This window comes from Podarcis liolepis, assembly GCF_965112155.1.
Source record: "Podarcis liolepis genome assembly, chromosome: 12".
NCBI lineage: Eukaryota > Metazoa > Chordata > Lepidosauria > Squamata > Lacertidae > Podarcis > Podarcis liolepis.
The window spans coordinates 25,492,659-25,505,387 of record NC_139563.1 but is presented as its reverse complement, the minus strand read 5'-3'; the positions used below and the strand labels follow the sequence as shown (position 1 = coordinate 25,505,387).

At 42.5% G+C, this 12,729-nt stretch overlaps 1 protein-coding gene across 2 annotated transcripts in view; it reads right to left on the bottom strand.

Annotated features, from left to right (window-relative positions):
• The window catches only part of ITGA8 (integrin subunit alpha 8), a 118,429-nt gene that overhangs the window by 37,301 nt on the left and 68,399 nt on the right, over positions 1-12,729 (bottom strand). For both annotated transcript variants that reach the window (XM_083467380.1, XM_083467381.1), the window contains exons 21-23: positions 7,481-7,573; positions 4,158-4,237; positions 2,487-2,567 (exon numbers count right to left, since the gene is read on the bottom strand). In XM_083467380.1, the coding sequence (XP_083323506.1) occupies positions 2,487-2,567; positions 4,158-4,237; positions 7,481-7,573 (254 nt within the window). The remainder of the gene's footprint in view (positions 1-2,486; positions 2,568-4,157; positions 4,238-7,480; positions 7,574-12,729) is intronic.

The following is a 12,729-nucleotide window of genomic DNA, read 5'->3' as shown; positions in this document are numbered from 1 at the left end:
ACCAAAACCTTGGTTCGACAGTACATCTGAATGTCAGATATGTTTATTATGGAATAATAAATAATAATGTGTTTATTATGGAAAACACCTACGTATCTGCGGCAAACTCAATTGCTGTGAGAAGCAGCCTTATGCTTTGGTAGCTGCTGACAAGGTTCAGCCTACCTCCTCCTCATTGCACCCCCCAAAATCCCCTTTCCTGTATGCGAGCTTCTCCACCACAGCCAAGCTTCAGTCCTAGTTACCCAGCATCCATGTTTGAGGGAATAAAGAAAGAGGGAACGGGATGAATGTATAGATACTGCCTAGTAGGGCTTCCTTGCGTTCTGCCTCCCCAAAATGATACAACAGCTTGCCAAGGCTCTTGGTATGGCAGAGAGGAATATTAGGAATGTTGGGTTTCTCATTACGGCATGGATCTCCAGGCTTTAAGGAAGAGGCAATTGTGCATGAAATTAATCACAGGGTCCTTCCAAAGAGACCACCGCTCCATCTTCACACAAATGCCTGTTTGTTCAGCTTGAGGGGGGCACCTCTCAGTTTATAGAGAACATGCTTCAACAGTCTTTCTAAATAGTTAACAGCAATGCAAGGAACCAGACTGCAAAAATTACAATATATCCATTTAAATATACCCATGATTAACGTTAAGGAAACATTACGATTATTTTGTTATGGTGATGTCTGTTGTTATGCTTTTCATTATGTTTTTTATTATTGATGCTCTGCAATGTGTTCTTATTGTCGTACACCATCCAGGGCTCTTTTGATAAAGGGCAGTATATAAATTGAATAGATAACAGCAAGAATTTTAGTAAACATTTAATTTTCAAGGGAAATTGCTTTGTAAGAAGCAGAGGAAGGAAGGAAAGTTTAAGATGTGTTTGTCTAGCCAAAGATGTATTATTTCATAAACAGCATCCATTTTAATACCCTTTGGAGATCATGAGACGTTTCCATGTTATGTGATGTTCCCAAGTCCTGCAAAGGCAGGATGCACTTTTAGAAGCCGCAGAGTTATGGCTAAGACTGGCTATGCCCAGCCATAGGACTTTAACATCCTGTACTATTCTTTTTATTTCTTCACCTGCCTCCTTCTTAGCAACAGATGTTTACATTTAGGCACTTGACTCAAAGTAGATGCATAGGAATATGCACGCGTTTGATAAAAGTATACTTAAGATTGCTGATATTTTATTAAGGAAACTGGCCACTCTCCAGTGAATTGCTCAATTAGTTCCATGTGTCGTGTGGACCTTTAGCCATATTTCCACAAAGAAGTGTTCTCCATGCTGCAATGTGAACCGGTTTGGAAACTTGGAGAGCTTTCAAGAGCAATTTGTGAGACTGTGTGGGAATGTTGCTCCCAGGGAATACCGCTGAGTGCACAGAAGCCCTTGGGCAACCTGATGGAGCTCTCTGGGCTATGATCCACTTCTAAACTCGATTAAGAAAACAAAGGCAGTGGGTCCGCCAGCTCCATTCTCTCTAACTTTTAAAAACATTTTCTAGAGTTCCTAGTTTAGGGATTCTGAATGCGAAGGAAGCACTAATGTCCGGTGCTAAACCAAATGTGCAGAAACAACCACAATGGACAACAGAGAGGGGCACATTGTGCCACCTGTCATGTAGCTCAAAGTTAGACAGAGGGAAGGGGGACAAATATACAAAGCACAGTAAGTTTTTAATCCCCATAACAAAGTTAATACACCTAGTCGCAAATATACAATCTGCCCATTTGTATGATGTGGTAGGGTCAGAACTTCAAGCTCCTGCGCATAGGACTTTTTTGTATGAGGAATTGTTCTGGCAGAATGAGAAATCAGTGGAAATTCCGAATGAGAAAGTTCTATTGAGCAGGGCTAGCCTGAGACTTTTTGGTGCCTGAGGCAAAGGACAGGAGGGTGCAAACGAACCCCGCAATCCATGTACAGAAGATGACTAGACTGGACCAGGGGCGCCAACTCAAACAAAGGTAAGCCCTGCCCTGCATAACTGATCACATGATGCGGTGCACACACACCATTTGAATGGCAATGCCCATCAACTTGGGGGTGGGAGGGTGGGTCAAATATTTTATTGGGAGGGCCAAAGACCCCTCAGTCCCTACAAGTTGGCTCCTATGATCCACACTGGCAATGGGACAGTGTTCTCCAACACATCCCAGGGTGGCAGGTGAGCTTGAGGGGGCACAGAGCAGTCTAGGCACAGGTAGGACCAAGTGACACACACAGATCTGTCACCTAACAGATGAGAATAGCTCAGGAAGAATTGTAGGTTGTTTTTCTTTCCACCTCACTCCAGCACCTGCAACCGATATATGACTCATTCTGCTTAATGGTGGGACCAGCTTCCTTTTGAGCCCAATCCCATTTTTGAACCAATCAACATTGTGGCCTAACTATTGCCCACTCACAGTAAACTAAGCAAACAGTTATGGTTAGGTTCTTTTTAAAATGTCCAGCCTGAATACAAAATGTACTTACCCTCTGACCTGTACTTGAGCTACTGCACTTATGTTGATCTGAAGGTCAACCAGATTACTGTTGGGATTAACCTTGTTGGAACTAAAATAAATTTGTGCAAAGGTTAATTATGTTTCACATATATAAACCTGAAAGCATTTTTTGCTTAAGCTTATCGTGCTTTGGGCTATAGCACTTATCAAATTAACAATTCTCTCTTTGAAAGTTGGAGCAGGGTAGTGGAAGATGCACCCAACTGTCTGGGGCCATTGGAATAACAGATAAGGCCTGGGTCTTCATGAAACAAGGAAACGTCACGTGTATATTGATAACTCTGAAGGAACTGGTTCTTCCTCCACAATCTTCTCCCAACATCCTAATTATAACCTACCCAAAATAGGATATAGGTTATAAAACCTTCCTTCCAACATTATTGGTCAGTTGCTAAGAGAGGGGACATGGATCAAGGGGTAGCGATTATCACTCCTCAGTGAAAAGGAAGAAATATTAGAAATAAGAGAGAAAGCATTTGTGCCATACTCTGAAGAGTATACAAATATTTCCAGAGGGTCTATGCACCACCGAGCTGTCAAGCAGTACACCTGGAAAAATCACCTGTTGCATTAGCTTCAATCTTTGTAATATACCACCTGCTTTGTGATCTTTGTAATCTATCAGTTTATTCCAGAGTTACTTTGTCTAAAGAGGAATCACAGCTCTAACCACACTCCTGACTACTCATACAGGCTCATTTCACAAGTTTAAAAAATGCTAACAATAGAGGCACACATTTAATTAAATGAAGAAATATGTCTCATTTCTACTTCAAGTACCTATATATTATTATATCAACATGAAAATATATTTACTATGAGAGTAATCAGATTACATGTTCCAGTAATGCAACAAAAGCCAGGACTTCTGAAGACTGATCTTGTGATGTGGTTAGGAAACACCTCTAGAGTGATGATAGCTGCTCTTTGGAAAAGCCCCATGACATATGTCTCTTATCCAGTAATCTTTCCTTCTGTAGCAACTGCACCAAATTCATGGACATGTGGACTGGACCAGCGATAAACTGCCTTCTGCTTTGTAAACTTTCCTTGGACCATTCCTTTGCTACTACTGAGAATGATGGAGAATCTCTGGAGGAAAGTAACTATCTTTTGGAGGCTTTCCTACCCTTTCAAGGTAAGAAAAAGAAATTTTATGTCTTATCCCTCTGCTAAATACACACTATAGAGCAGAAATTACCAGCATGGTACCTCAACAGCACCCTTGAGGTCTTTTCTTGGTGCTCCTAAAGCCTTTAACATGTACACACACACACACCAGCAACTTGGTCATGAGGTGGTGAATGAGATTACCTTTTTCTCCCTTGAAAACTACGTATGGCTAAAGGAGGAAGTTGGGAAAGTAGCACTCTTTCCTACTTCCTCTTTCAGCTCCATGCACTTTTCAATCTAGTGGATGCTCGGGTTGTGAACGTGATCCATGCAGGATGCGCAGGTTGCGATTCAGCACTTCTGCGCATGCGCAAAGCATGATTTAGCACGACCACCGAAACCCGGAAGTAACCCGTTCCGGTACTTCCAGGTTTCGGTGGTCCGAAACCTGAAAAAATGCAACCTGAAGTGTCTGTAACCCAAGGTATGACTGTACTCAGATTGAGTCTCCTGGATCACAGCTTACCTTCTCACTTGCAGTTCAAACTGGATGCTGAATTCGGCATTTTCAAAACGCTGAACGGTAAAGCGGATGCCTGTAGAAAACTAGGAGTCAAAATTCACTAATTAGAACTGTGACCATTTGACTGCGCTACATTTAAAGGCGGTAGCCCTCAGTTGGTCTAAATTGGACCCTAGATGGTGCCATTTGGAAATGCAAGGTATACCAATGTATAGGGGTGCAAATAATTCTTCAAGCTGTGGTTGCCCACTCCCTGCTCATCTACATAAAGAACTAATAGGTATTCTTTTCCATAAAGAAATAAGATTGCCAGACTTGCTGTATACAATTAGAAGGGAGAATGAATAATTGTCCTCATATCCTTATAGGCTTCACTTAGGCATCTGGTTGGCTTCTATGAGAACAGGATACTGGACTAGACAGGCCTCTGGCCTGTTCCAACAGGCTCTTATATTTTTAATGCACCTGCCCAAAAGTCATAACTTAGGTAATAATAATAACTGGGCCTTGGACCAGTATACCTGAAGAAGTGTCTCCACCCCCATCATCCAGCCCAGACACTTACGGTCCAGCTCTGAGGGCCTTCCAGCAGTTCCCTCACTGCGAGAAGTGAGGGAACCAGGCAGAGGGCCTTCTCAGTAGTGGTGCTCGCCCTGTGGAACACTCTCATCAGATGTCAAGGAAATAAACAACTATCTGACTTTTAGAAGACTTCTGAAGGCAGCCCTGTTTAGGGAAGCTTTTAATGTTTGATGTTTTGTTGTGTTTTTAATATTCTGTTGGGAGCTGCCCAACAGAAACCCAGCCAGTTGGGATATATATATATATATATATATATATATATACACACACACACACACACACACACACACACATATATGATTATTTTATTTTTACTTTTTTATTTGTGCCCTGCCCATCTGACTGAGTTGCCCCAGCCACTCTGGGCAGCTTCCAACATATATAAAAACACAATAAAACATTACATACGAAAAGGCTTCCCTATACAGGTAATACGCACTACATGAGCCTCACTTAGAGACTTTACATACAACAAAACTACACTCCTCTTGTAAGTTACTAATGAGTAGCAGATGACGCCTCTGCGTGGTGACAGTTTTTAAAGGTGGCTTTCGGTCCTTGACACTCCTGGTAATAAGAGGCCAATGAGGTTCACATATGCCACCAATAAAACTCCACAGAGACTAACACACAGCGTTTTACTCAGTTTAGTAAGTGGGAACATAAGAAGAGCCCTTTGGGGTCAGATCAAAGGCCCATTTAGTCCAGCATCTCCAGCATCCTGCTAACGCAGTAATCAACCATATAATTATGGAAAGCCTGATATCAGGACCCGAGTACAACAGCACTCTCCCCCATTTAAATCTTCCTTTAAATTCCTAGGAGTTTATCTCAGTGAAGACCTTACTTGGTAAATAAATACAATCCAGGTGGTTAAGAAACCCCAACAGAGATTCCATCTCCTCAGAGTATTGCGGAAGAACGATGTCAATCAACATTTGATGATCTCCTTCTACCGGTCAACAATAGAAAGTGTCCTTTCATACTGCATCACGGTGTGGTACACTGGTTTGACATATACTGATAGGAAGTGCCTACAGTGGGTGGTGAATACAGCACAAGATATTATGGGCTGTCCCGTGAATCTGCTGGATGAAATAGCGGAAGAACGTTGCCTCAGGAGAGTGAGGAAAATTCTCAGGGATGATTCACACCCTGGCCGGCACTTTCTTGATCTCCTGCCCTCAGGCAGAAGATATAGAAGCATGATTAGTCGCACCAACAGGGTAAAGAACAGCTTCTATCTGTGGGCTGTTAGGCTGCTGAATGAAAAGATAACAACAGGGCAACTGACTTTCGGGTTTGGTGGGTGTGCGTCAGTAAACGAGGGGAATTAACACTAAGAGAGCTGAGTGGGGGGTGCTTGTGTAATCTCACTGTATACAAGTTGTACAAGTGACAATAAAGTATTTCAATTTGCGATTCCCAGCAAGCGGTATTCAGAGGCACACTGCCTAAGCAGTGGATGTGGTAAACAGCCATCACGACTAATGGCAATTAACAGCCTTTATCCTACATGAATTTTCATACTCCCCCTTTTAAAGCTGTCCAATTTGGTGGCCGTTGTTACAGCGTCTGCAGTTAATTCAACAGTTTAGCTATGCCCTGTGTGGACAAACACTTTTTTTGTCTGCCCTGAGTCTTCCAACATTCCACTTTGTAGAATAGCTACAAGTTCCAGCACTGTGAGAGAAGGCGTAAAAACATTGCACACTTCTATCATGTCCCCACCCCCTTCAAACCTATTTTTTAATCGACAACCCCATCCTCATAGGGGAGCTGTTCCAACCAACCCGATAATCAGTTCTCTGGAACTTATCCATCAATAGATTTTACACCAAAGCCATAAATGTAGGTGAACACACTTTCATTTTATAACACATGCAATTAAGTCTGCTTGAATTATCTATATATTCCCTGGCATTTCATGCAAAACAACAACAACAACAACAACAACAGTCATATATAATGGTCTTAAAGTCCATCCCATCACAGAAAATACCAAGGGGGTACCAGCAATTGCTGCTTTTTCCATTCATATTTTTGTTTGCAAATAAATGCACTTCTAATGTTAGTTGTGATTTGAATGACTCTGGTGTAAACAAAACCACGATAACAATCAAGAGCAACATATTTTAGTGTTTCCACCCATCACAAATCAAATAATATAATCAGACCGTGGAAATTCTCAAGTGAATTGTCCTTAGTGGGGACATTCCTTTCCGAATCAGATGTATGTACCTGCATTCAGTAATTGTTCAGAAGTGATGTAAGCCAGAGTATGTTGGAATAATCCTTCACAGTGCCATTTTTCACATGTCTTCTGAACAGACATGTAAAGAATTGCATTGTCAAGGATTATACAATGTATTAAGTGAGGCTTAGAGTTCAATGGGTTTATTATCAGGCAAATGGATAGGACTGGAGTCTAAATCTCAGTGAAAGCAATCGGACAAGTGTGCACTTAAGTACTCAGGTCCAATTAATTTGCCAGAATATGAGCTGATTACTTCAAATGGATTGTGGCCTGGTTCATAAATAAGTTAACCAATCAGTCTATTATCTTTTTAAAAATATAATGTAACGCTGTCTTCTATTATACGAACCATTTCCTGGCCAAATATATCTATTTTTAAAGCTGCCTCTTATTGACACAAATTCCCCTAATTGAGGCAGTTTTCCATTAACTCCCCCAAACAATTCAATTTGATAAAAATCAGCAAACGTTTCTGGTGTTGTCTTACATTTGTTCCAGCTGCCATGGGGTTCCCAAGGTCACAAATCACCATTCTAGTTTCATTTTCCATCTTGTAATCGCAGCTCAGCACGCGCAAGGCCTGTAACAAAAGAACACCAACAGGGAGGTCAAAGGCCAATCCAGAATGTATCCTGTTGGCAAAATGAATGGCTTTTAGATGGCAAGATTACTCCTGATTTCAAACACCTGCACAGAGGCCCAATCTTTCATTCATGCTTAAGGAAGGCTTGACACTTTGAAGAGAATCAAATAATATATCTGTCTTTTCTTTTTTGGAAGGAAAAATAAGATTTACATATTTATTTCTTGCATTATCTGCTCTTTCAATACAGATACGGAGAGAAAATACCTATGGAGTGAAGCCAAGTTGCTAGCAAAGTTGCATTGTCTGTGTACAACTATTGCAATGGAGCTGAGCTTTAGAAATTGTTTGCAATGCCCAAGAGCTTTGCAGAAGTGGGTGAGAATAATTTACCTTTTCCAAAGGCAATAGGAAAAGTATCTTTTTCACTACCATATTAATTTCAGTGGTGACATTTGTGCTTCTGATTGAAATGGAAGGTTCCCCCTTGAGGAGACTGTCAGAGCATTTTCTCCATGCAGTGGGCATAACAATTAAATAAAAGATTCTTACCCCTGCTGGGTCCTGTTGTCTATACATGCCACACTTGCAATCAACACAGCCACCATCCCCAGATGGTGGATACACAATGTTAGATTGCAGAGCCTGCATGTCTCTGGGCCAGTGCAGGGAATAGGAATCTTTCAAATGTTATGTGTATCATGTGAAACAGTTAGTGGTCTCCATATTGGGGTTTTAGTATTTCATAAGGGACATAGCTCAGTGGTGGAGAAACTACTTTGCACACAGAAGGTCATAGGTTCAACCCCTGACAATTCCGTACTGTCCAACTTTTTCAAGCCCCAAATTGGGACATGTGTCTTCCAGGATGCGCTCCCAGGTGAGTCACGTGATCCGCACATCGCTCTCGCCCCTCCCCCAAAAGCGCTTTTTCAGGGGTGAGAGTGCAGTGTGAGAGCACGCAAGATTACAACACCCAAAATGGCTGCCGAGGTCTCGCGTGAAAGAACGGGATGTCCCATTTTGAACGGGGCACTTGGAAGGTATGCAATTCCAGACAGGGATCAGAAAGATGCCTGCCTCAAACCCTGGAGAGTTGCTGATAGTCAGCGTCAACAGTACTGAGTTAGATAAGACCAAACATCTGACTTGGCAGCTTCTCAGGCCCCTAGCAGCCCTCAAGAAGGAAAGATAGTGAATGGTGCCTTTCATTTAAGGTGGACTTTCACAGATTCTGGTCCCACAGCCTCACTTGTCTACACACAGGCAGGGTGCTTCGAAAGTGTGAATTCAACTTGGATCTGTGTGTCAAAAAGGCATCCAAAAATGTCCCTTTTGTGGGTCTGTGTATGTGCGCAATTGATGTGTGTACAAATGGATGGATGGATCACGGCAGGCGTGGGAGTCAAAGAGTGTGCTGTAGTGATGATCTTAAGAGAGAAAGCATTTGTGGGAGACCAGCCCTGCCTGCCATGGCTCTGCCCCCAGACAGTTCTCCTTTGAGGGTACGCAGCCCTCAGTAGCAAAAATGTCGCTCACTCCTGATGCGTACATCACCTTACAGAAGGCACTCACAAACATTTAAAGAGCAGTTGTCAAACGGTTCCTGGATTTGGAGGAGGAAAGGCATGTAACAGGCCATCCCGCATCTGGTATGTAGAAACCTCTGGCTTTTGCATGGCTACTGTGCAAAAGGCAACAGCCACATACCATATTTTTCCGTGTATAAGACGCCCCCTATTTTGGGGGACTCAAATTTAAGAAATTAGGGGGAGATGGCCGAAGTTGTTGAGCTTTATTTGGGGGGAATGCAGAAAATCACTAACCCGACAGATAAACACTGACAATCACTCGTGCTGCAAAAGCAAACAAGCGTCTGCCCGCTCACCACGTCCAATTGTTGCAGCAGCAGCCAATCCACAGCAGCCATTGCCACATCAACAAATCAACCACCCAATTACCGCAGCAGCAGCCAGTCGAAAGCAGCCTTTCCCACAGCCACCAATCACCCACCAAATCACCGCTGACAAGCTGCAGCTCGTAGCTGCAACCAATCACCCGTCCCCCTATGCACTATCTATGTATAAGACAACCCCCATTTTTAAACATTAATTTAGAGTAAAAAATCATGGAATACATGGGAAAGTATGGTACATTGCACTGCCCACTTCTGCCTCTGGTGATGCCCATGTTTGGCTTCAGCCCATAGGCATGCAACCCATGGAAGGCATCCTCCAACAGAATGCAACCCTTGGGCTGAAAAAAGGTTCCCAACCCCTGGCATGTGGTGACATCACAGGCACTAACCAATAGGCTACCTATAACCAACAGGTTATCCCCATTCAAATCGAAGCTCTCTGAAGATACACACAACTGTTTTAATTTTCTTACTGGGGCCTGCCTTGAAAGGGAAACACCAATGAACCTCTTTGGCTGCTCTTAAATTGTCACATCTGTCTTCGCTTTCTGAAAGGACTCAACTTATTTCTGCTCAAGAGAACAGAAGTAATTAGCACTCTACTAAAGAATTGTGCACTTCTTTGTTTTTCTCAATCACCCGGAGAAATCTGCTGCTGATGGATGCTCCAAAAGTGTTGAGGGCACATCTAGCTGTAAAAATGCAATAATTTAAGTACTGTGAATGCATCCAAGGATTGTGAAGTTAGGGTCCTGCCACCCCTGTGTTCTGACTCTCAGCCCTGCATTCTATCCACCCCATATCCCAGGCTACTTTTTGTTGCTTTGATGGTGCTGTTCTTTTTCTTTTTTCTTTTTTTAGACTAAAGACACTTCTGATCTTTCTGTGTATTATTATCTCTGGCCTCCTTTCTCTAGCCAGGTCATCTGTATAAACATAAGGGAACAGAGGGAGAAAGAACAGGGAGCTGTAAGACAGGAGAAGTTGCATAATAGGGGCTTGAACAAAAGAAAAAACAGACTTATTTGTCTTTCTTTGCCTTAATTCGTTGGCATCATTAGCTAGAGAAATAAAATCATATGAGGAATGTATACGGCAGAACTTCTGAAAAACATGAGGCACTGTGATTGTACTTTTACATACAGTGGCTCAGAAATGTGAGGAATCCTATGCTTTACATAACAGCCAGTTACTTTATCTTTAAGTAGGAAACTAGTTCCTGGCAGGGGTCACCAACGTGGCTCCTGGGAGCACACATGGGCCCGGAGAGGCCATTCCTGGCACCCACAGGATCTCACCCACCACTGAAATTAGACTTGAAAGAAGCAGTCTGTTGTAGCCAATGGAACAGGTAGAATGGTATACTTGGCTGTGGTCTGTGTGTGGTGTCCATGAAAGCTTCTCCAATGTCCTTCAAGACGGAGTGAGTTTCAAAGAACACTGGTGCCACAGCACACAAGGCCCTTTCCACCTGTGTTCTTTCTGATGTTGTTGGACTCCAATGCCCACCAGCCTCAGCCAGCATGGCCAATCATCAGTGATGATGGGACTTGCAGTCCAGTAATATCTGGAGGACCAGAAATTCCCCAACCTACCCTATTCATCACCCTCCTTGACCATCCAAGGACCCCTTACACAGAACTGCCCAGGTGACCCTTATGCCTCATGCATGAATATGAAGTCTCTGTAAGACTTGGTAGCATGCGTTAGTTAGTCTTTTGCGTGTTTTCTTCACAGTATTTTTCTGCTTGCCCTTTGTTCCTTATCTCTATTAATGAAAACAAGGCATACCCAAGAAGCATCACACCACTGACCTAATGGATAAAGCTCAGTTCCTCCCCATATTTTAAACCCGCTTAGTTCAAAGGACAGCAAGATTGCAGAAATTGTACTGTAGAAATTATTCTTGTATCGGAGAATAAAGACCTGGGTATTTGCAAAAGAGAACAACTGACACATGTTCTATTGGCAGTTCCCATGTCACATATGCTAATCCATTAACACCTCCAAATATTTAGCCACACTAGCCTTTTACTAGATACTAGGAATGACTTTATTTCCCCTTTCGTAGGAACACATGGCTTATTTTTACCGCTCTGAACAGTAGCAAAACCTGAGCAATTAACATCAGCACCAGTGCAACCTGGATCTGGTTTCAAGTGGAAACGAGAGGAATGTGGATGAAAATAGGCAACCTAGCAGAACTCCCGGATGAATGAAGCTGTGTAGCTTTAAAACTGGCAGAGCTGCCTATGTGATGATGATTAATCACTGGCCACAAATGATTTCCCCAAAGGCCCGGATATTAATGGCCTGAGTGTTAGCTGTTGACATTCTAACACCCAGCTCTGGCACGGAAAGTTACATGGAATTAAGTGCCAATAGCATCAAGGACACCTGCTCCTGGTGTGAGTGTATTTAAGACATGGAAACTGGTATTTCTTTCTCTCCCCTCCCCTCCCAGGGTGGTGGCGGCAGCTCTAATTAAGCTGATTTCCGCCCCTGCCCCCCCCCCCAGCTAGCAGCTAAACGTTTATTCCCCAAATGAGAAAAAACCACACAAACAAATGAAAATCCTCTGCTACACTGAGTTTCTGCTTTGACACAGATTTGTCTAGCCACAACAGTTGTTGTTGTTGTTGTTACTATTTAAATATTCGTTAAATTTATAACCTGCCCTTCCTCTTAAAGATGCCCTGGGTGACAAACAACAAGTGATAAAACACTAGTAACATCTCTAAAACATCTTAAACACTTTTTGAGTGACGGCATGAAATGATGTCACCATCGGTCCTAAGAGCCATTTCTGTACTTCACGTTGTCTGGACAATTTTATCCTAAAGTAACTCCTACTATGTTTCGTTAACTGTGTTGTGTTATGATCCAGGTATATGATGCACTTTTTCTATGCCAGTAAAGGAGATTGATTGATTGATTGATTGATTGACACCTTAAACACATTTCCAATGCTGATTCTAACATACCTGGCTCAACAACTTACACCCTCATAATACAATAATAAAGCTTCATGCTGTGACCTTCACAACTGCACAAAAGACTGGACAGAACACCAAAACACATCTGGTAGCAAAAGGGTCAGGTTTTTAAATATTATTTTTAGAGATGAGTCTACAAATACAAGACAAAGCTTTGTTTAATTTAAAAATATAGCCTCTAAGAATAGCACAGTTCCTTTCTTGTCAACAGTTACAGACAGATCTTTCTTACCCCCTTC